Genomic DNA, 25898 nt, shown 5'->3' on the forward strand with positions numbered 1-25898 from the left:
GAACCTGTTGAGATTTTGCCCAATAGCTGCAAGAGCTGTGAGCCCACAACATTCGCTTTCTATTGTGGCTCCTATTTCTGAATGGGTGCAGGAGATGGTATTGATTTATCATGGAAGCGCTGTCAACTGAGGCATTCTGCACCAGAGAAAAGTTTCTAAAAGTGTGGCAGCCATGGCTCCTATTCTGTGATTCTCCATCCTTTACTAGAAAAAGAAGTAGTCACAGTAAATAATAGATAGCCCATTAGTACCCGTCCCCTGTAAGGAGGTTACCTGTGGCAGCCTGTATTATTGGAGGCAGCGCAGTGTCCTTGGTTCTGGAATATGGAATATCCAGTAGAGTAGATCATCAGTGAAATGAAAAAACGGACAAGAGGCGCCAATTCGATGTGTAGAAAAATAATTTTATTGGTAAAAAACAGGGGTAATGATAAAAGCCAAGTGTAACGCGTTTCGAGGGAGCCCCTCCCTCTTCTTCAGACCCTAGAAATTCATTCATCATATAGGTAAGAAAAGGGGTGGGGGTAAAAAAAAAACTAAAAAACACACAGGTGGTATAAATTGTGACACATTAGTATGGACTTAAGTGCAGAAAAAAATGCAGAACAAAATACAATTAATAGCGCAAATCGTTGTATTACCCATGTACATATAAATACAAAAAAAAAATAGTCTATATCTATATGCAGTTACGCTATTAGTAAATGTTAAAGGTTAGGTAATGAGATGGTTGGCATAGTAAAAGGACCCATATTCATATTAAAATTTAGGAAAAGGCTATCCTCTTTTCGAATATTCCCCTATACATATATTCATATTGATTTAGGTGATGTTTATTGGCACTACACCTTACCTGTATCATACTTTTCATAATAGTATATTTGTCATAGTAACCCGTTATTAATATCGTAATAGTCATAGTAACCAATAATAGTGAAATTATTGTGGCTCCTATACTACATCAGTTAACTAAAGTGGTTTGGTGCTGGCAGAGGGAATATTTGCCACAATAGATCGTGTTATTAGCTATAGTGGATATAATGCCAGCGCAGGTGCACTAGTTATTCTGTAGACTAATTATATAAGAAATCTGTATTAAAGGAGAGAGTCTTTAACGTTAACGTAAAGGAGAAAAAAAATTACCTTTTCTTTTCTGGCATTTTCAAAAAATTCCTGTACCTTGCTTTTAAATTTGTCGATAATTTGCTGGATGAATACTATGTCCGTCTCATCTGATATCTGAAAATATTTCTGAAGGATAAAAACAAAATGACCAAATTAACAAAACATTTTCATTTACTAACCTGTTCTGCATAACAAATTTTACTTATCAGAGATGTTATTTAGTATTCAATGTCATGTACTGAGAAGCTGAAAAAAAATTCCAAATGTGGTGAAATTGGTAAAAAAAAAATGTGCGTCACTTTCTTGTGGGCTCAGTTCTTACGACTGTGCGCTCCAAATAACACCTCAGCTTTATTCTTTGGTTTGGTACGATCACGGTGATACCAAGTAAATATAGGATTGATTTTGTGTAAATACATTTTCAAAAATTCAAACAACGTATACAAAAGAAATAAATTTGTTTCGCCATCTTCTGATGCCATTAACTTTTTCTTAGTTTGGTGTAAAGAGCTCATTTAGGCTTAATTTTTTGTGAGATGATCAGCTCTAATTTCCATTGCTACCATTTTGAGGATTGTGCAACCTTTTGATCACTTGTTCTTACAATTTTTATGTCATGTAAAATAGTGTTTCTGATATTTGGGCGCTATTTTCCGCTAAGAGGTTCACTGCTGGCAATAACCATTTTATATTTTGATAGATAGGTACAAGACGATACCTAACGTGCTTGTGATTTTTACTGTTTATTTCATTTTGTATCAGTTCTATTTAAAGGTGGGTGATTTGAGTTTTTAATAATTTTTTTTTTAGACCCTCTGGAGTCTGTATTTCTTATTTGTATATACTGTATTGTAGTATATGGCATTTTATTACAATGTGCCATAATCTACAGCAACCATACAGCCTCGGCAATCGATCGCTGCTCCCTTATGACATCAGGGGGAGCGGCGATCTTAACCAAGATTGCAGTGCCCATGTAAATGCCGGCGGCAATCAAGGGGTAAACGTTGATAGCGATGGTTGTTTGCTGCAATATGCAGCAAACCCCATGCCTGTATGAAGAAGGCTCACCCTGTGAGCCCTCTTCATAAATCCTTAACAGCTTGCTTGCTGAAATATCTGTCAGTGAGTGTTGAGTTAAAGGGAACCTGGCAGCAGGGAGTGTCGTAGTTAACAACCTTCATTACATTGTACAGTGTGTAATCCCCATCCCTTACATGTACTCATTAATTGAGTGCACTTTTGCAGCAAGATAAATGTAAGTCTAATCCATGTGATAAGGAGCAAGAAAAAGTCAGGGAGGGGGTGTAAAGTCAAGTACACCCCAATCCACTTTGATTAATGCCTCTACACTGACTGAATTTGAGGAGCATTCAGCTCCCTTTCTCCCTAACTTGCTCCTTACCACATGGATTATGCTTACAAACGGGTTGAATGTGTCAAGATACTTTTCATAATTTTGGGGGCTCTATGTTATAATAGAATCAAATAATTAAATTGATAAGTAGGTGATTGGAGGGCACCACATTTTAATTTATTCGGGGTACAGTATCATTTATTCAAGGGCTATAGAGTAATGATAAATTCAGGGTCGCAATATAATTTGTGATATATGCAGGCGGCACAGAGTGGTTTTATTATGGGGGTATATTTGATAATCTAGGGGGACGTGTGGTCAATTTGGTTATGGGGATAAATATTATCTAGGAGCACTGTGTGGGACATTTCTGTTAGCCAGGTGACATTGTATATACTGTAAGCGACTGTGGTATTTTTACTTGCACGGAGTGCAAGATGGAGATGTGCTGCCAGAATCTGAAAACATCTGTTGGAAAATTCTGCAGCCCTAAGTCATGTTATTTCTGGACATAAAGTAGAAGTCATGTATTTTGTCAATTAAGAGATCAAACGTCTGCCTCTTTCCGATTATTCCTGTATTAACTGACTAGCCATGTAGCATGAAAAAGCTCTTATCATGCATAGTGCTTTATCAATAGTCAGTAAGCCAAGACTGACTGGGTGACTCATACAAAGCAGCTGCGGGATTGTGCAGTGATTGATTACTTCTGCCTGTCAGGGACAACACAGTGAATACAGTGTTCTCTATGACCAATAAGTACAGGGATTTAACAAGATATGTTTCAGCATCAGTGTAGCTACAGCATTCTCAAGGTATGTTTGGCTCATAATGCATCAAATCAAATGGTGGATTTCCTTCAGTGTCATCCCTGCAGCTTCAGTTTACAAACCAAGAGCCGTGCACTAGCAGAGAGGGAAGGAGAAAGCAGAACTTTATATCATATTCTGCTACTTCCCCCTCCAATGCCTACACATTTCTTGACACCCTCGATATAGGTCGTGTTTCTATGTAGTAGTAGGGTGGGCCGCCAGAATCATTTTAGAAATAATAGAAAGGGAATCTGGAATAAGCATGTCTATTGGCAGACCTTAGAAATAGTAGACTTAAAGCATATCTTAACTATTGCAACTTTTTTTTTCTTATTATTATTATTTCTCAAATTATTTGTTTAGGTTGCATTAACCCTTTCACGGCAATATACGTCCTATTTGCACATGCCAGATGCATAAAGTACGTTTATAAACGTCTTAACAGTGACCAACTTCAAACGATCATATCTCCAGAACCCTGGCAAATAGAAACATAATTACCGTATATACTCGAGTATAAGCCGACCCGAGAATTAGCCAAGGCCCCTAATTTTAACACCAAAAACTGGGAAAAACTATTGACTCGAGTATAAGCAGAGGGTGGGAAATGCATTGGTCACAGCCCCCCCCCCAAGTATATAGTCAGCCAGCTCCCAGTAGTATACAGCCTGCCAGCCCCCAGTAGTATACAGCCAGCCCCCTGTAGCATACAGCCTGCCCCCCCAGCACTTAAAAACAAAAACATATACTCACCCTCCGATGTCGGCACAGCTCCCTGATGTCCCCGATGTCGGCGCGTCTCTTCTTCTTTCTTCTGTCATGGTAGTATACAGTATACAGCCAGCCTGCCCCCAATGTAGTATACAGCCAGCCTGCCCCCAATGTAGTATACAGCCAGCCTGCCCCCAATGTAGTATACAGCCAGCCTGCCCCCATGTAGTATACAGCCAGCCTGCCCCCATGTAGTATACAGCCAGCCTGCCCCCATGTAGTATACAGCCAGCCTGCCCCCATGTAGTATACAGCCAGCCTGCCCCCATGTAGTATACAGCCAGCCTGCCCCCATGTAGTATACAGCCAGCCTGCCCCCATGTAGTATACAGCCAGCCTGCCCCCATGTAGTACACAGCCAGCCTGCCCCCACGTAGTAGACAGCCATGTAGTGGGTTATTTTTTATTTTTTAAGTGGGTTAAGACTCGTGCATAAGCCGAGGGGACATTTTTCAGCACGTTTTTTGTGCTGAAAATCTCAGCTTATACACGAATATACACGGTATTTCATTTTAAACAGAAGAATCTGCCCATTAACATGATGCATATTGTGAATGGATGCTTAACAGAATCAGAAATTTCCACCCTTAAATTTGTACTAAAAAATTATTTTTATGTACAGCTTAGTATTGCCGTTTGTAATTTTAAGAATGAAGATCTCCGAGTCTTTTTTTTTTTTTTGATCAAAACATTTTTATTGTAATTTTATATTTTTACAACATATAACAACGCACTGTTGCACAAAGGACTAAAAAACAATAAAAAACAGCCCATTCCCCCCTCCCCCCTTCCCCACAGCAGACAGAAAGAGACCGCATTTATTAATCAAGTATAATGACCAATTGGATCTTCTACACAGGTCATGCCTAGAGAGCAGGGATTTTTTCCTCCCACAAACAAGTACCTACGATAGTTATTTTCCCCTTTAAGAAATTGTCATAGCTATCTTCAGACAGCCACAGTCATCAATTGGTATTGAGAACTATTGCGCAAGTCTATCAGGGCCCTATTTGGAAGTCCATTCGTGCTCATCCACCTTCCCCATAGCTTATCAAATTTTTTGGGCCATTTTCTTTTCAAATATACCCCCCACTCCAATCTAATTATACTGTTAACCTTATTTATAAATTCCTGTATTGTGGGTGCCGATATATATGTCAATCTATATGTATTTCTACATGCAAGAGTTTAGGACAAATATGCATTTGAACTGTGCCCCCCTCCAGACGGTCAGCTGAAGGCAGAATATAGAAGAACCTGCAGGAAACTTTGAATTTCACTTTACAGAAATACATGCACCCTCTGCATCTGTAGCTGAACATGGGAATCGTGATGGAATAATACTGTACATATTTATTTTGGTAAAAGTTACTTAGTTAAAAAATGTTAATTGGAAAGAAATGACAAAAGCTTATTTTTTAACATTTGTAGTCAATTATTGGCAATTGTTATAAAGAAAAAAAATACGTAATAAAAAAAAAAACTGGGTGTCGGCTGCAGCTAACAGTCAACATGCCAGTGCAACAAACGCTGTCGGAGTGGGCTCCGATCATGGGTGTTTAACCCGTTAAATGCTGTGGTCAGCGCGACCGCAGAATTTAACATGCCTTCCGGAGGTCTTTTCCCCACGCCCCCCCCTCGCACAGTCTTCGAGGGGCTCCGATCGGTACCCCAGAGCTGCATGTAGGCACTGCCTGAAAGATGGCATCTCTGACATCATCTTAAAGGCACAGTGTCAGCCTATGCATGTGCATAGGCTGACACTGCTAATAGCCGGCATGTAAAGAGACATAACTGGCTGTCACTAGTTAGGCAAAGCAGCATGCTGCGGGCCATCTGCACAAGTGACTCTGAGGGACTCCCGGCCTCCATATCCACAGTATACTGCCACGGTGCTTCTGGGTCATCCTGCTCCTCCTCTCCTGTCACCTGAGTAGAAAAAACACAAATTGCACCAGACTCTGCTTGTGCTCCAATGTCCTCCTCCTCCAGTTCAGCCCCCACAGGACTCATGTGGCCATGAGATGTAGTCTCCACTTCTCCAGTGCCCTGACAAGACAGATTTTGCAGCATGAGTTCCAGGACATGAAGCAGTGGAATTACGTTATTCATCCCGCAGTCCTGGCGACTGACAAATAACGTGGCCTCTTCAAAAGGCCTGAGCAAACGGCAGGTGTCGCACATGAGCTGCCAGTGGCTGACATCAAAGTTACACCAGGAGTACTACGGTCCGCTCGCATCATCAAAAAATCATTAATGGCTATTCTCTGTTCTAACATATGGAGGCTGGAATTCCAACGGGTGGAAACATCGCATATCAGACTATGTTGGGGTAGGGGGCTCTGGCGCTGCAACTCGTGGAGGGTGTGCTTGGCTTTGAAAGAATGGCTGAAGTGCATGCACAATGTCCTGGCCATATTTAGAATGTCTTGCAGATGTGTGTAAGACTTCAGGAACAGGACTGCGCAGGGCGCATGGACCATCCCTCCTCGGAGCAGCGTGGACACCATGTTCCTCCCATTGTCTGTCTACATGGTTCCGATTTTTAGTTGTCGTGTAGAAAGCCACACATTGATTTCTTCTTGCATGACGCAGAGCAGTTCCTCCCCTGTGTGACTTTGTTCGCCCAGGCAAACCAGGTGTAAAACTGTGTGACAACCGCTGTGACCTGCACATGTGGTATGATGGAGCAGCACTTGTGGAGAATGAGGTGGTGGTGGAGAAGGAGGAGGCGGACACTAGCGCAGGAGCAGCAGTTTGACAACGTGGAGGAGAAAGCGCCGTCTCTTGTGGAGGTTGTTGGTGTGGCTGGGCGGGAAGCACATTCACCCAGTGGGCCTTAAAGGACATATACTGGCCCTGAGCATAATTACAGCTCCACACCTCCGCGCTGCCGTGCACCTTGGAAGAAACTGATAAGCTCAAGGACTGGCCCACCTTCTGTTGTACATATTGGTGAAGGGCTGGCACAGCCTTTTTGGAAAAAAAATTGCGGCTTGGAACTCTCCACCTCGGTTCGGCACAAGCCATTAGTTCTCTGAAGGGTGCAGAGTCCACGACTTGGAAAGGGAGAGATTGCAGTACCAACAACTTCGACAAGAGCACGGTCAGCTTCTGCACCTGAGGATGGCTGGACGCATAGAGTTGTCTTTTTGTAATCGCCTCGCTCAACGACTGCTGGCGCCATGCGTAGCGAAGAGCAGGAGTATCTGGACCGGGAGAAGATGTCAAAGACAAACAGCTCCCTCTGGCAGAGGTGCCTTGACTTGCTGAAACAGCATGTGTGCCACTAGGTGCTGCTGCTGTTGCTGCGCCTGCAGGATGGACCGCATCTGACACCCGTTTCTCCCAGGCCATTGGATGGTGGCGCTGCATGTGTTGGCGCAGGGCCGTGGTGCCAAGGTTAGCTCCCTGGTCACGCTTCACTTTCTGCCCGCAGATACGAGATATACCCACGCTCAGCTCCTCTGGTGTCTTTAGAAAAACCTGCCACACCGCTGAGGTGGTAATTTTACAGCCAACACTCTGCACTGAGCGACTACTACCGCCGCTGCCTTGCTGAGCCCCTGTGCCACTGCTTATTTGGGCCTGCGAATCGGGATTTGTACCCCGCGGATGTTTGGCTCCCGTCCTCGCACTCCTGCCACCCTGCTGACTCACAACCACAGTAGCGACTTGCAGCCTGCTCCAAAAGCTGACACGCTCTTCGGCAGACGATGATGAATCCCCTGCTACACCCAGCTCCCAATTGCGATTGGCTACATCATCGTCAATTTGAGTTTCCCGGTCACTGCTACTCTCCTCACCGGTGTCAGTATGCACAGCCTGACTACTGCAAGAAGCAGCAGACGTCTGCCCCACCTCTTCACTGGAAAGCAGCTGCTGACTGTCCTCAAACACTTCGTCCACACTGAATAGTGGCGCTGAGCCCAGACCACCTAGTAGCTCTCTGGCTGCGGGAAAGGAACAGGACAGAGCCTGGTTGAGGACAGGTGAGGGCCGCTGACCTGCTCCTGGGCCATGCCATCTAATTGTTTTATCAGAGGAACCTACAGACTCTTGGCAGGGGTTGTCAGATGTTATATTTGAGGAATTGGATGACCTAGTCAACCATTCAACAACCAACCTTTGGGTTGTTGATCAACACACAGCCACTAGATGACAACGGCAGTTCTGGCCTCACAGAGTCACCCCTGCTGTGACATCCCCTTAATGTGCTGCCACCTCTGCCTGCTCCACCTGCCACCTGTCTGACATAGTGGTTTATAAACTACATGGATTTGACACGTGAATCTGGCTGTAAACTAGAGCCACAATAAGGTATTGCAATGTGCGTTATACAGATACCCCACAACTGACAGTGTAATTTCAGCAAAAATTACTGTATAAACTATGTGGATTTCACACGTAAAAATGGCTGTAAACTAGAGCCACAATAAGGTATGGCAATGTGCGTTATACAGATACCCCACAACTGATGCATGAATGTCAAACAGATTTCTTCCTATTCGATTTTGTCACTAAATAGAACTGCTATTTGGGGTATACAGATCCCCTTAAAGAACAACCAGGGATTGGTCCACCAATCGCTACTGCAGATGCATGAAAGTCAAACAGATTTCTTCCTATTCGATTTTGTCATTAAATAGAACTGCTATTTGGGGTATATAGAACCCCCTTAGAGAACAGCGAGGGATTGAAGCAAGAATCGCACAGTACAATAGCAGCAGCTGGACACTCCAACATGAAGTGAAAAGTGCTGAGATAGAAAATGGCTGGGTTTTATAAGCCTGCCGGTCGCTGATTGGCTTACAGGTCTGCAGATGTCATCGGGGGTGTTCCTTTCTCCTTCCCAGAGTTCTCTGTCCCATGTAAGGGTACATTCACATGGCTGTATGCATTTTCTGTCCTGTATTTACAGATGTCATACAGCCTGTATTTGTGACCAGAATACAGCTGTATGTAGCCTGTATGTAACCTGTATTTTCACAGTATTCTATAAAAAATACAGTGGGCTTGCAAATGATGTCACTTACTTGGCCAAGCCCAAATTTGATCACCTGACAAGCCCAGACTCCATTTCTCTTTACTGAGAGTGAGGTTAGATTCCATTGTGGAATATATAACTGGATACATTGATGTACATGCTTGTATCATCTATACATGCATTTTTGCAGGTATACAGCATAGGAGTAGTAGTACTGTGTTCCCATATATACAGGTTTGTAGTGGTAACGCGCATGTTCCCATTCCCCCTAGACAACGAGCATGTCCCCCCTTGGAAACAAGCATGGTCCCCACTACCCTTGGCAACGAACATGTCCCCCCTAGACAACGAGCATGTCCCCCCTTGGCAACGAGCTTGTCCCCCCTTGGCCTTGGAAACAAGCCCTTTTTTGTGTGTTTGTATTTTTTGTCTTCCAGGACCGTGCATGCTGTGGACTACTTTGGATTCGTAGGATTCCGTCGATGACTGGCATTTTTTTTTACAAATATATTGGTCAACGAGGGTGTGTCCGCATTTTTTTTTTCAATAACACTTTCTTTTTGTAATTATTTCTTCGCGAGACTCTATAATCAGCCATAATAGTGGTGCTGTCTAGTTGACGGTGTTCATTATTAAGGGCTGGCCTTAGTGTTTTCCTTTTTTTGGCAAATTCACACTAACGCCCATACCATTACCCAGGTACCCACCGCCACCAGGGGTGCCGGGAAGAGCCGGGTACAAACCAGTACCTGACCGTCTATAGATGCTCAGGTAGTGGGGCGGCTGCAGGCTGTTATTGTTGAGCTGGAATAGCCCCCTAACAGTGGGTTATCCCAGCTCAGTAATGGCAGGCTGCTGCTTTTTTTGTATCTGGCTGATTTGGACAATAGAAGGGGAAGTCCATTTTGGGGCCAAAAATTGGGTAAAAAAAGAAGACGTGGGGTCCACTCTATTTATAGGGGGAACCCTACATAATTTTTTTGATCAGAATGGTTTTTTTTAATTATGTGGGGTCCACCCTATCATTTTTCATTTATTGACCGAAAATTGAAAAAAAAAAAAAAAAAATTACGTGAGCCCCCCCCCCCCCCCCCCCATTGTCCAGGTCAAGTAGCCAGCTGACCAATCCCTTTTGAATACAATTAGTAGATAAGGGGGACTTAATCCAAAAGGAAATTTTGTAACTTTCTTTCAAAGAAATTACGATTCTACTATAGTAAGCCAAATGTGGAATGCAATGAAGATGTATATTAGAGGGATCTATAGGCAACATATTAACAGACATAAATCCAAACCAAGGGAACTTACCATCCACATGCAGCAAAGGGTCTCATCTACCAAAAGAGTTCCTGTAAAACCCTTCACAGGTGACTGAGTCTAACTGGAAAGAGCATAACCAAGGTCGTCTCAGGATTAGGTGGAATGCTTAGAGTCCACAGGAAGATAGAGAGTCTCTGCACTATTCACTCCAGCAAGGCCCCACACAGGTGTCCTGAGTGGAAATTGGGTCATAGAGGCACAATACTACATCCATAAAGTTCCCAGGTAGTGTTGCACAGCCGAAAATACAAAGTCCAGGAGGAGCATATGCAGCAAAAAAAGAGAAGGCGGCACTCACCACTTGTGTGGAACTTCTTTATTCAAAAGACGGTGCAGTACAGGGATAACACTGGAGCCTGACGGCGACGGGCCTAGCGCATCTTCAAGCCGTTGACGTCATCCGTCCGCGGCGCACCTGATTTATGTGTCGTGGCCAACGGAGCAGCGCAAACAAACTGCGATGGTAACCAGGTAAGTTTACACCACATTAAAACGTGTAAAACATAACAGTTTAAAAACAAATACAAAGTGTATCAAATTACAGCTATGCATAGATAACTAGTTACAAAAGGTTGCACGAATTAAAGTAATTACATGAGCGACATTCTATTATTGCACATTTTAGGACAAGAGAAGTGAATATCTATGGCTATTAAAGCTACAGCAACTGCAGGAGCCACATTTAAAGTTACCTATAGAGGTCCCTTTTTCTAACCATGTGGACTTGGGGGTATGAAATCTGCTTTTAACCAAGGGCACTTCTAATTGTGGGGGAACGTCTAAAGGCAATACAAGGGTGTGTTGTAGTAATGTCCTGAAGTTAGGGGTCCTGCCTAAGGATACCCCAATTCTTAACGATAGCATCCCAAATTATTTTATCACAGGGACTGAATTCGAACGAGAAAATGAATCTCTCCCTGTCGCTATTATTATTACGTACATGTTTTACATTATCCCCCTGAGTTCTTCTTCAACCGCAGTTTTTGGGCCACAGTAATTCTTCCTGAAATGATACCAGGACTCTATCATAAGCCTCTCAAAATAATTCCTCCGGATACCCCCTATCCAGTAAGCGACCCTTTAACTCCTCAGCCTGTATTTTAAATTGGGCTTTATCATTGTTGATTCTCTTAAGCCATAATAATCGACTATAAGGAAGCCCTTTCTTTGTAGGAGACGGATGGAAGCTGTTGAAATGAAGGAGTAAGTTGGTTTCAGTGGGTTTACAAAAAGCCACAGTGCACACCTCACCTCCCTCCTCCCTAACCTTGACATCCAGAAAGTCCAATTCTTTTTCCCCATATACTGCAGTAAACCGCATATTCATACGGTTATTGGTATTTAAAAATTCAACAAAATCTAGGAATTGGGTAGGAGTACCCTCCCACACGATAAAAATATATTCCACAAATATGTGGTGTAAACTTACCTGGTTAACATCGCAGTTTGTTTACGCTGCTCCATTGGCAACATCCGGTGGCAGCAATGCATTAATCAGGTGCATCACTGACGGATGGCGTCAACGGCTTGAAGATGTGCTAGTGAGCGCGAAATGGCCTGTCGCCGTCAGGCTCCAGTGTTATCACCGTCTTTTGAATAAAGATGTTCCACACAAGTGGTGAGTGCCGCCTTCTCTTTCTTTGCTGCATATGCTCGTCCTGGACTTTGTATTTTAGGCTGAGAAACACCACCTGGGAAGCTTATGGATGTAGTATTGTGCCTCTATGACCCAATTTCCACTCGCGACACCTGTGTGGGGCCTTGCTGGAGTGAATAGTGCAGAGACTCTATATCTTCCTGTGGATTTGTATGAACTATGTCTGAGTGTTTCTCGAGCACATCCACGAAAAGAGGCCCCAACAAAAAAATTTTGTGAGTGGTGTGTCCAAATTCATGGAAAGTATGGCAGAAGCAGAACTACCAGAGGTGCAATTAAGTACAGGGAGTGAAGACGCTGGAGCCTTCTTTGAGGAGGCTAACACCAGGGATAATTTACAAATGATAAGCACTAAGGCACTTGAAAACCACGTGTCACTACTTCCTGATAAGGAATTAGACTTTTCTGGACAAATCACTCTTTGAAATCATATAGTTATGACAACCAAGTACCAAGAGGATTAAGGATTTTTAAAGCTGCGGCACAATATCAAGATGACCAGGAGTTTATGCAGAGATGGAAAGATTTACATCTGCAACGCTCGCTGAACATAATGCATTTGGTCATGGGGAAGAGTGAGATGAAGTATTCGATGGTTACAAACGAATTATGCAAAGCAAAGACAGAGTTGAGAACTAGACGAGGTCTCTTATTTTTCAAAGAAATTGGAGAAAAAAAAAATTGTTTTCACACAAATGGAGGTAAGAGAAAAGAAACGAGACAAATTTGTCAGAGATAAAATGGATTTTGAGCAAGGTGCCATCTTTGATTGGGGAGTAACCAAAAGACAGAACCGCAGGAAAACCAGTAACTCCAGTAATAGGAGAAGGAAAACAAGGAATACGGACTTCTGGACCACAGAGTCAGATTCAAGTTTGTCAGATGAACCATCAAAAAATATGAACGAGAACCCATCAGTCACTGCGGAGAGCAGTATGGAAGTGTCTACACCAGTACCCCCTTTAGGAAGCACACCCGGAGGGGATGACAGAGGAAGAAAAAGCTGGCACAAAAATCGCAAGAGAAAACAGGCCTCATGGTGTTGAGACCTACAGGTGATGCGTTGACTTTTGATATGTGTCTTACTAATCCGCCTAACTCCCCTGTACGAGACCCTCTTCCCGCTTCCCTGTAATTATGTGACCAATAACTACTATCGCTCGACTAACTGCTATAATCTTTTTACCACGACAATTGGTCCGTGACTAATATTAACTCTACCTTGGCATGTGGGGAAGGGGATAGTAGTTCGCTTGGGGATAATGTCATTAACCTTACTAAAATTGCTTTGTCATCTGATTGTTTATCGTTGCAAGCGAAAGGTTTACATTTTGCCATTACTAATACGTTTAATATGGTTCAATTGACCTGTTTAAAAGTATTCATAAGCCTAATTTAAAAAAGTTTTTTTTTAGGACAAAATTAGCACTCCTGGGTTGAAAAAAGATGGAGAAATACCTGCTACGGTTGGTCCTTTGGGATTTCCCCCTCCAGAATTCCCATCCTCTATTGACATGTCCTTAGTTAATTGTTTATTAAGGACATGTCCTCTTTTGTGTGTGGCTCAAAAGAGGACATCACTGAATCCCCTGGTGTGGAAGCGGAAGTCTTTAACCCCTTAAGGACGCAGCCTGTTTGCACGTTAAGGCTCGCTACTTTTTTTGAAATTTGACCAGTGTCTCTTCCTGAGGTAATAACTTTTCAACGCTTTAAGATATCTCTGTGATTTTGAAATTGTTTTCTCGTGAGACATTGTAGTTTATGTTAGTAATGTCATTTCGGTGATCGGTTCCTTTTTTGGGGGGTACAAATTCAAAAATTTAGGAAAAATTTGAAATAAATTACTATTTTCAAAGTTTCAAATGTTATACTCTTTAGACAAAAAGTGATACCACAAATTTTTTTTGATAAAAACCTTTTGCCATTGGTCTTCTTTTTATATCCATTATTTGTTTTACGTTTCCATTTTTTTTATGGATGTGAGAAGGTTTGAAGTTTTAGTAGCAACTTCTCAGATTTTCTTGAAATTTGAAAAATGCGAACTTTTTGGTGATCAATTCAGTTTGGAAGTGCCCTATAAAGGCTTATGTACTATATACCCCCACAAGTAACACCATTTTATGAACCTAACATCTCAACCTATTCAAATCAGCATTTAAGAAGTCTGTTAACCCTTTAATTATTTTTCCGGAACCATATGAAAATGGATTGGAAATTTGGAAATTTCAATTTTTGATTTCAATCTTTCTAATTTAGCCCTAAAATGGATACATTCAGAAGGAATTTGAGGTAAATATATATTCCTAATTTCTTGCCCTGCTTCTTCCGAGTATGGCAATACCAGACATGTGGATGTCAGCTGCTGTTTCCCCGCACAGCGATGTCCAGAACAGAGTTAGCGATACTGGGAATTTGGAAGGCCAATTTGGCTGCAAATATTTTGTGGTGCCACAGTGTAATTGAAGAGCCCCTGAAGTAAAAGTACAATAGAAAACCCCCCAAAATGTCACCATTTCGGAAACTAGACCCCTCAAAGAATTTATCGGTGGTTGTGGTGAGCATTTTAACCCCCACCACGCTGGTCAAAATTGAATGCAAAGTAAATGGTGCAGAGTAAAAATTGCGTTTTTATCTCAAAAATGTCATTTTAGTGCCTCATATACTGTGCCCAACCCATGCGACTTTAGACAAACACCCCAAAAATCATTCTGCGGGTTGTCCCGAGTACAGCAATACCACACATGTGCCAATAATTTACAGACTGGGCACACAGAAGGGATGAGAACGGAAGGAGTGAAATTTTGATTTTCCAGCTCCGTTTTCACACGTTTGGATTTGGAGTGCCATGTCATATTGGCAGGGCCCGTGAGGTGCCAGTGCAATAGAAACCCCCAATAAATGATACCATTACGGAAACTAGACCCCTCAAAGAATTTATCGGTGGTTGTGGTGAGCATTTAAACCCCCAACACGCTAGTCAAAATTGAATGCAAATTAAATGGTGCAGAGTAAAAATTGCGTTATCTCAAAAATGTCATTTTAGTGCCTAATATACTGTGCCCAACCCATGCCACTTTAGACAAACACCCCAAAAATCAATCTGCGGGTTATCCCGAGTACAGCAATACCACACATGTGCCAATAATTTACAGGCTGGGCACACGGCAGGGGTCAGGAAGAAAGAAGCACAATTTAGGTTTTCAAACTTCGTTTTCACTAGATTGGTAATGGGTGGTACCCCCGAAGTACCAGTACAATAGAAACCCCCAAGTAGTGAACCCATTTTGGAAAGGGCACCCCTCAAAGAATGTATGTAGGCTTGTATGAGCATTTTAACCCCCAACACGCTGGTCAAAATTGAATGCAAAGTAAATGGTGCAGAGTAAAAATTGTGCTTTTCTCTCAAAAATGTCATTTTAGTGCCTCATGTACTGTGCCCAACCCATGCCACTTTAGACAAACACCCCAAAAATCATTCTGCGGGTTGTCCCGAGTACGGGAATACCACACATGTGCCAATAATTTACAGGGTGGGCACACGGCAGGGGTCAGGAAGAAAGAAGCACAATTTAGGTTTTCAAGCTTCCTTTTTACTAGATTGGTAATGGGGGGTACCCCCGAAGTACCAGTACAATAGAAACCCCCAAGTAGTGAACCCATTTTGGAAAGGGCACCCCTCAAAGAATGTATGTAGGCTTGTATGAGCATTTTAACCCCCAACACGCTGGCCAAAATTGAATGCAAAGTAAAGGGTGCAGAGTAAAAATTGTGCTTTTCTCTCAAAAATGTCATTTTAGTGCCTCATGTACTGTGCCCAACCCATGCCACTTTAGACAAACACCCCAAAAATCATTCTGCGGGTTGTCCCGAGTACGGGAATACCACACATGTGCCAATAATTTACAGGGTGGGCACACGGCAGGGGTCAGGAAGAAAGAAGCACAATTTAGGTTTTCAAGCTTCCTTTTTACTAGATTGGTAATGGGGGGTACCCCCGAGGTACCAGTACAATAGAAACCCCCAAGTAGTGAACCCATTTGGAAAGGGCACCCCTCAAAAAATGTATGTAGGCTTGTATGAGCATTTTAACCTCTAAGGTGCTGGCTCAAATGTAATACAAAGTGAGTAGTGCAGAGAAACAATTGTATTGCAATTTATCAAATATGCCATTGAAGTGACAAAAGTATTTTGCCCAACTCATGCCACTGGGGAAAAACACATCAAAAATCATTCTGCGGGTTACCCCGGTTAGGGCAATACCCCATAGGAGGCAATAATCTGTAGGATGGAGACACGGCAGGGCTCAAAAGGGAATAACTTGTTGGAGCACAGACATTGTACATTTTTTTTTCTTTTTGGCATCATGAAAGATTTGTAGATGCCAATAGGGGCCAGTACAGTAGAAACCCCTAAGAACTGACCCTATTTTGGAAACTACACCCCTCCATGCATTAATCTAGGGGTATAGTTAGCATTTTAACTCCACAGGTGGACCCCTGAAAAAGTGCATAATGGATAGTGCATAGTAAAAAAATATCCATTATGTCATTTTGTGCCCAGTTGCTGCCATGGGAGACAAACACCCTAAAAATCATGATGCATGTTTTCCCGGGTAAAGCATACGGGGCAGTAATCTACAGGCTGGGCACATGGCAGGGCTTAGAAGGGAAGGTGCGGCATACGGCATGATGTATACGCTGTGCGTCAGGGTAACAACAGGGTACTCTAAAAATCCAGGGATGTATGATAAATTCGTGAGCAATCTTTCATACGTAACCCTAGTTTTTCTGGGCATGTCTCACAGTGATGAATGGTGTCCTTCCGAATGCCATTTTTGGAGCACACCCTGCACCTCTTGTGACCTTCCTTTCTGGCTGTTTGGGGAACTACTCCTGGAAAGTGCTGCCCTGGTACAATACGTGATGTGGCCTCACTTCCAGATGTGCTAGCACTCCCCCCTTCCTGGTCTCCAAAAAGAAAGTACTTTATTACCACCTCTTGAAATTCCAGGAAAGTTCCCCTCTGGCCGGCATATCGATGCAGCACGAAAGCATTATACAATGCCATCTGCATGATGTGCACGGCCAGCTTCTTGTACCACACCCTCGACTTCCGCATGGCATTGTACGGCTGAAGCACCTGGACAGACAAGTCCACCCCTCCCATGTATTTGTTATAATCTAAAATACAGTCTGGCTTGGGGGTTTCTGTACTGGCACCTCGTACTGGGACAGGGGTGGTGGTGTGCTCATGTATTGTGGTTAATACAAGGACCTCTCTCTTGTCCTTGTACTTAACACACAATACAGAGTCGCTGCATAGTGCCCTGCTTTCGTGCCTTTTAAGTTTTTGCCCAAGCAGCGACTTAGGGAGACCTCTCTGATTTCTGCGTACAGTGCCGCATGCCGCAGTATTTCTGGAAGAGAGGCACTTGAACAGGGTGGTGCTGGTGTAGAAATTGTCCAGGTAGAGGTGGTAGCCCTGGTCCAGCAGTGGGTGCACTAAATCCCACACTATCTTCCCTGTAACACCCAGGAAAGGGGGGCATTCTGGGGGCACTATAGTGGAGTCCTTCCCTTCATATACCCTGAACTTGTATGTGTACCCTGATGAACTTTCGCACAGCTTATACATGTTCACACCACACCTTGCCCTCTTATTGGGCAGGTACTGGCGGAATTGAAGTCTCCCTTTGGATTGTACCAGGGACTCGTCTGGTACAGGGTATATGCCTGGGCAAACTTGGCACTAAAATGATCTAATATAGGCCTGACCTTAAATAACCGATCATAACTGGGGTCACCTCTGGGTGGGCACTGTGTGTTGTCAGTGTAGTGCAAAAACTTATGGATGGCTTCAAAGCGCATCCTGCTCATTGCCATGCGGAACATAGGGGTGTGGTACAGTATATCTGTGCTCCAGTAGTCCCTGATTGAAGGCTTCTTTACTATCCCCATAAGGAGTATTATGCCCCAGGCGCTTCTCCGGCAGAAGTCCCAGGCGCTTCTCCGGCAGAAGTCCCAGGCGCTTCTCCGGCAGAAGTCCCAGGCGCTTCTCCGGCAGAAGTCCCAGGCGCTTCTCCGGCAGAAGTCCCAGGCACCCTACGGCGCCTTCCAGGTCACTGAATGATAGGTAAAAGGGGACATCATCCCCACTAGCTGACTTGGGGTCAGAGACAAGCATGTTATATGCCTCCAACACGGTGTACGTCTTCTGAGACATTGCACACAAAAAAAACTAGAACTAGAAAAATTAGATAATGTGCACCAAACTACACGGATAAACTGTCTAGCAGGCACAAAAAAAAAAAATATATAATGCACACCAAACTACACGGACAAGCCGCACAGATGGCACACACAAAAAATAATGTGCACCAAACTACACGGACAAGCCGCACAGAGAGCACACACAAAAAAAAAAAGGTAATGCACACCAAACTACACGGACAAGCCGCACAGATGGCACACACAAAAAATAATGCGCACCAAACTACACGGACAAGCCGCACAGATAGCACACAGAAAAATAATGTGCACTAAACTACACGGACAAGCCGCACAGATAGCAAACAAAAAAAAAAGATAATGCACACCAAACCACATGGACCAGCCGCACAGATGGCACACACAAAAAATAGCTAAGTGCACCCAACTACGAGTACACCTACGGCGCTCTGGAAAAAAATATTACCAGGCACCGAAAAAAACCTTATGTTCACCGCGCAAAAAGGCGCTACAAATGCACCTAGCTTGCCCTAAGACTGTGAAGCGCTATTCACACGGCGCACTGAAAAGTGCGTCCAGTGCAGGCACCTAGCTTGCCCTAAGACTGTGAAGCGCTATTCACACGGCGCACTGAAAAGTGCGTCCAGTGCAGAACAACGCTAACACAGTGCACTGAAAAGTGCGTTTGGGTTCAGAAGGGAGAGACAGGGAAAACGGAAGACACGTGGGATCACACAGGGAACACACAGGAAAAAACAGATATGGATAGGGATTTGTAGGGAACAATAGGGATCAGATAAGGATCAGAACACTATTTATAGTGTAAAAGTGTATTTTGGTGCACACAGTAACGCTCTTTCCTCTCTCCAGCGATACCAAACCAAAATGGTGCCGCTGGAGGAAGAGGAAAGGGCTAAAAGTAAGTTTTTTAGCCTAAAATCGATGTAATTGGCCAGTCAGGTTTGACTGGCCAATCACGGCGATCGGCAGGCGGGACCGATTTGATTGGTCGGGTGACGGAGACAGGAACTCCTCCTGCCTCTGTCACCCAAATCTCATCCCGATGTCACCACGTCTCGCGACGTGGTGACAAATCTAAAATAGTATGCGCTTGCGCAGTAGCTGTACTGCGCTGAGCGCCAATAGTGGGAAGCTGCGCAGTACAGCTACGGCGCGGAGCGCTAAGGGGTTAAAAAAGGTGTCAAGTCTACATTTTGTCCCCCCTTGTCTGACGGCTCTCACCTTCATTTCTTTTGCCAACGTGTGAAGGAAGATGTTAGAGCATTGGTTTATCCTCATATCCCTAGTAATCTAACCCTGGGCGAATTTTCTGCCCTACATTGGCTGAAGTCCCGAGGGGATATAATTATTAAGCCGTCAGACAAGGGGGGCAATGTAGTTATTATGACCTGGGAATACTATAAAATGGAGGCCAATAGACAGCTAGGAGATTCTCTTAGCCGCCAACCCTACCTTGAGATACCAGACCTTCCTAAAGAAAAGTGTGGAATGCGGTGTTCTATCTTAGCAAATTGCCAAAAAATTGCTACCCGAGAGTTCTAGATACCCGGTCTGGTATTTCTTGCCAAGGGTACATAAATCTTTATCTACTCCTCCCGGTTGACTCATAGTCGCCAGGATCGGCTCATAGACTGAATCCCTATCCCAGGACCTGGATTGGCTCCTCCGTTCCCTCCTCCAGGAAGTCCCTTCCTACTTAAAAGACACAAATCCGTTTTTAAAAGTCGTGAAAGAAATCCGTTGGAGGGATAGTTACACCTTGGCTTCCATTGACGTAGAGAGTCTCTACGCCCGCATCCCACAAGATCGGGGGGTGCAGTGCATTCATGTTATACTAACCAATGCACAAAAAAGCACTGAGTTTGTTGACTTTGTATGTGAGGGGTTAAGAGTTGTGCTATCCCACAACGCCTTCATGTTCGATGACAAATGGTTTGTCCAGAGAACTGGTATGGTCTGTGGCGTGTACCCTTGCCAATTTATTTCTCGTGTTTCGAGAGCCGTTACATCTTTTCCCTGGATAATCCCTTTGTCTCAAACTTGAAGGCGTTCCACAGATTTGTGGACGATATTTTTATCGTTTGGGAGGGTACTCATACCCAGTTCCTAGATTTTGTTGAATTTTTAAATACCAATAACCATATGAACATGCGGTTTACTGCAGTATATGGGGAAAAAGAATTGGACTTTCTGGACGTCAAGGCTAGGGAAGAGAGTTGTGCACGGTGGCTTTTCGTAAACACACTGAAACCAACTCACTCCTTCATTTCAACAGCTTCCATCCGTCTCCTACAAAGAGAGGGCTTCCTTATAGTCAAATATTACGACTTAGCCCAATTTAAAATACAGGCTAAAGGGTCGCTTACTGGATAGGGGGTATGCGGAGAAATTATTTCGAGAGGCTTATGATAGAGTCCTGGTATTACATCAGGAAGAGTTACTGTGGCCAAAAAATGGGGTAGAAGAAGTACTCAGGGGGATACTGAAAAACATGTACGTAATAATAATAGCGACAGGGAGAGATTTGTTTTCTCGTTTCTAATACAGTCCCTGTGATAAAATCATTTGGGATGCTATCGTTAAGAATTGGGGTATTCTTAGGAAGGACCCCCAACTTCAGGACATTACTACAACACGCCCCTGCATTGCCTTTAGACATTCCCCCACAATTAGAAGTGCCCTTGGTTAAAAGCAGATTTCATCCCCCCAAGTCTACATGGTTAGAAAAAAGGGACCCCTATAGGTAACTTAAATGTTGCTCCTGCAGTTGCTGTAGCTTTAATAGCCAACTCAAATGGATCGAATTTGGGGGACAAACGCAGAAAGTTTAGTCTTATCTCTTGCAAATCTACATACGTTGTATATATAATTTTTTGTCCCTGCGATTTTTTTCTAAATGGTTGCCCACGATTTGATTGTACATGTGAGAACATGCCATGGTGGCAGCCCCAATATCCTAAAATTCTCAGGTATTGAAACAGTGGCCGTGGATCCACTAGAAGGTAATATAAATCAAACTCTTATGCAACGAGAAAGTAGATATATTATTAGATTTGAAGCCATGGGCGCACTAGGTATAAACACAGGAATGACCTTAGCGGTTTCCTGTAATTTGTTTGTTACCTCGGTGTTAATGTGAGAGTTGAGGACACTTGTACAATTATGAGGTAGTAGATATTCACTTCTCTTGTCCTAAAATGTGCAATAATAGAATGTCGCTCATGTAATCGCTTTAATTCCTGCAACCTTTTGTAACTAGTTATCTATGCATAGCTGTAATTTGATACACTTTGTATTTGTTTTTAAACTGTTATGTTTTACACGTTTTAATGTGGTGTAAACTTACCTGCTTACCATCACTGTTTGTTTACGCTGCTCCCTTGGCAACATCCGGTGGCCACGACGCATAAATCAGGTGTGTCGTGGACCGGATGACGTCAACGTCTTGAAGATGCGCTAGCAAAACGGCCCGTCGCCATCAGGCTCCAGTGTTATCCCTGTACTGCACAGTCTTTTGAATAAAGAAGTTCCACACAAGTGGTGAGTGCCGCCTTCTCTTTCTTTGCTGGAATGCCAAGAGTCACTGCTAACATTTAAAAGGCTGGACATTGTACCTGCTTCCCTCCCTAATAAGGCGTCGTTTTTTATAGACCATCTACCACCACGATGAAAGACTGTATACTAATAAGACTATGGGGCTCCATTAACAACTATGGAGCCTGGAGCCCTTCAAGTTCATTTGCATACATACCTTCATCCTGGTGGTAGATGCCTTTTAATAAACACCAAGAGGCATTGTTGCCTAGGCTATTTCAGGTAGTCCAGGAGTCTAATACACATGGGTCACTTCCACCATCTATGCATGAAGCTATACTAGCCCTTATTCCAGGACTGTCCAATATACTTACTTCTGGTAGACATCGAGATATTAACTAAAGCATTCAATAACTTCTGGGTATCATGCTGGATACAACCACTTCCATTAATAAATGTAGGTTTCATCTAAACATCCAGGCAGAGAATGGGGGGGGGGGGAAGAGGTCCACTCCCTCGATGCTGCCAAAGACAGCCTCGAGTGGAATTTTTTTTAAGGGCTGTAGGGTTAGGGTTCAGGCCTCAATTTACTACGTGGGTCAAATTGCAACTCTCATGCATTTGAAATGGAGAGGTGGATGAGGCAGGGCTGCCCATTATCCCTTTTCCTGTTTATATTAGCAACTGAGCCTTTAGTGGCAGTGCTTAGGAATTCCCCAGAGCTCCAGGGATTTAAGGGAGAGGATAGAAAGGAATGCGTTTCCCTTAGGTGACACTCATAGATCTCTTACAGGAATCATGAATATTATTTGCACCTTTGGATCCTCTTCTGAGATTACTATAAACTATGACAAATCAGTTCTACTACCTCTAGACCCAATCCTCTTAACCCCAAGACTCTGGGCTCTTTGCAGGTGGTGTCTCAGATCAAATAATTAGGGATAATAGTGACCCGTCACCCAGCAGACTACATAAAATATAACCGGGAACCGCTGATCTCTTGCTTCCTTGATAAAATTGTAACATGGTGTAAACTACCACTTTCCCAGGTATGTAGAAGGAACTTAATTAAAATTGTTCTAATGCCACAACTCTTATAATATCCTACATAACTCCACGATCTGAATAGTGCAGACATACTTCCATAGAATTCAGGGCCTGTTCTGTAAATTGATCTGGAAAGGACAACATGTACAAATCAGTTTAGGAACACTCCAGAGATAAAGATGAGGTAGGTTTAGCGATTTCCAAGCCATGGTAGTATTTTCTAGCTTCACAAATTAAACACTTTGCTGGATGGGGGAGAGGGGATGGGGTAAACTCTGCTGGTAGATTGCTGTTAAAGATATTACACTGGACTCAGACGCCATCTTACGTATTGTTGGACATTTTAAAGATTCAGTATTCATTTCATATAACTTTGTGTAGTGATAACTAAGTTTGGGTGTTTCCCTCAGCAAACAAAGGCTTAGTGCTCACTAGCAGCACCTAGTGGAAGGTATCCAGGCAAGCACCTGGGAAGTTTCAGTATTTGCATGTAGCCAATAGTATTAGACTCCTTTGTGTGCTTACATCCAATAGTGTTACATTTCCTGGGTAAGAACACCCAATTATAGTTGCTGCTTTTCTAATTACACGCCTTATGTAAAGTGCCTTATGGTTTTCTATAAATGTCCGTCCCTCAATAAACCTATCAGTCTTGTTGCTAACTTCCTGCAAGGACAGGTCTTGTCTTTCAAGTTAGTCACATTCCAGCGCTGGACACACTCATTTAATTTGAAAGTCACCTTACAATGATTAGGGGTTTGAGCCCCAGATATCAATCTATAAGATTGCTTATGTCCAGGACAGGTTTCCTACCCTCACTGATGCTCAAGAAGCAAACTTTGGAGGTGATCCACTAAGCTGCAAGCCAACACTAGTTCTTAGGAGAAAGATTTGGACTTAGGTGAGAGCTATTCTAGGGGTCTCTAGGTTTACTTTGTACAGCCTTTTGTGGCAAAAGCCTGCCATTTCTATAGACTTTTCACCTAGAAGGGTTTTCCCTATGGGAGGCTAAAGTGGTCCTTACCATAGATTTATGTTACAATGGCATAGGAAAAAATGTTTAAGGAACTGCATACGATTTATCTCCCCCAAACGTGGTTTTTCCAAAGGTCTGTGCATGGTATGCACATTAGGTTGTGGTACTAATGAATAAATCAATACAGGATGTATATATTAAATGCCGTGCTGACTGAGAAAGAGATATTGGACCTATCACAGATGAACAATGATCAAACCAAAAAAATTGTGTGAACGCTGTCTCCCAGTGATTCCCATAGGATGTCCTATCTACTTATGTTACATAGAGCTGATAAATCACCACAATCGCGGTAACATAATGTCTAACTGTCCAAAATGTGGAACAGAAGCAGCAGGCATCCTACATATGATGTGGGAGTGTAGGAAATTAGAGACCCTTTGGAAAGGAGAACTACCGGATCGAGTGTTGGGTAAACAGAATACTATAACGCAATACGATAGGGATTCAGCTAACTTTTTACCATATTCAGAAAACGATTGCAGTGCAGTTGATAAGGCTGTCAGTAAGGGATAGAATGAATAGTGTACCCAGGCTGGACTATGGTTCATACCTGAAACATAACTGTATATTATTTGATAAATTTTAAAAAATATAAGGGATGGACCAACCGGGATTACCATTGCAACCTCTGATACACCTCAGGTCGAGTCTAGAATATCAAATTTCTCTTACTCTAGAGCAGTGATTTTCAACCAGTGTGCCACGACACATGGTCGGGTGTGCCACGGGGAAAGTTCCCCAAACTATGGTACCCCTTTGTTTTGTTTCCCGGCAATGCGAAGTCACGGCTTCTAACAATGTAGGAGACTTGTACAATAACACGTGCAAGTTTTAAACCTCGCGTGAAAAAACGACATCACCGAGGCCGGCCCATCATCCTGAGAGCAGAGAGACTCTCTCATTTGCCCACCGCCAAGGTAATGCCCACCAATAATGCTGACTATATGAGCTTTTGCCTGAGTATATGAACTGTTGGCAGAAAACTCAGCATATGAGCTGATACTTTTAGTACTCCAGCAGTATACTGCATATAACAATGAGAAATGTAAAATAAGAAATACTATAGTCATGAGGCTGGAGTACTACAAGTACCAGCTCCTATGCTGAGTATATGAGCTGGCACTTGTACTCTGGCCTCATGGCCATAGTACTTCTCATTGTACCCCTTTATTTTGCAGTATATGAGCCACATAATAATCTGTTGAGGAAGTGTGTCTTTCCACCATTCCTGCCAGGATATCCCTTTTGTGTTTATCGAAACAGGCCCAGGTTTCACACTGAGTAAAATAAATTTAGAATCTATATTATTAACTATATGTATAATATTAGTGTCATTTTAGTGTATTTTGTGCTATTTTGGTTGGTGGTATGCCCCAGGATTTTCTAAGTATAAAAAGTGTGCCGCGGCTCAAAAAAGGTTGAAAATCACTGCTCTAGAGGTTAGCTGTATATCTAGAGGTTATGGAGGCCGATATTTATTAGGTGCATTATTTTCCTAAGTCGGGATTACATTAACTATGGGAGCTAACTGGGATGGTTGGGTGAGGGGATGGCATTATTGTGTTCCCGTTTTTCTTTTGCTTTGAAATTGGCCTAAGAGAGGCTATTTTCTGTATTATACATTTATACAATATACAACATAATTGCTCGACTTAACTGTATGTTTCAGTGTCTTACCATAAAAACAAAAAAATACATATTTTATAATAAATATACACACATACACATATATACATACACACACACACACACACACACACACATAAATACACATACACACACACATTAACACACAAATACACACTCACCGGCCACTTTATTAGGTACACCTGTCCAACTGCTCGTTAACACTTAATTTCTAATCAGCCAATCACATGGCGGCAACTCAGTGCATTTAGGCATGTAGACATGGTCAAGACAATCTCCTGCAGTTCAAACTGAGCATCAGTATGGGGAAGAAAGGTGATTTGAGTGCCTTTGAACGTGGCATGGTTGTTGGTG

At 43.1% G+C, this 25898-nt stretch overlaps 1 protein-coding gene across 12 annotated transcripts in view; it reads right to left on the reverse strand.

Moving 5' to 3' along the window:
- The window catches only part of LOC140133136 (uncharacterized), a 254866-nt gene that overhangs the window by 92017 nt on the left and 136951 nt on the right, over positions 1-25898 (reverse strand). For all 12 annotated transcript variants that reach the window (XM_072152850.1, XM_072152851.1, XM_072152859.1 and 9 more), the window contains one exon: positions 1144-1251. In XM_072152850.1, coding sequence (XP_072008951.1) covers positions 1144-1251 — 108 coding nt within the window. The remainder of the gene's footprint in view (positions 1-1143; positions 1252-25898) is intronic.

Source organism: Engystomops pustulosus, chromosome 5 (genome assembly GCF_040894005.1).
Source record: "Engystomops pustulosus chromosome 5, aEngPut4.maternal, whole genome shotgun sequence".
In the NCBI taxonomy this organism is placed as follows: domain Eukaryota; kingdom Metazoa; phylum Chordata; class Amphibia; order Anura; family Leptodactylidae; genus Engystomops; species Engystomops pustulosus.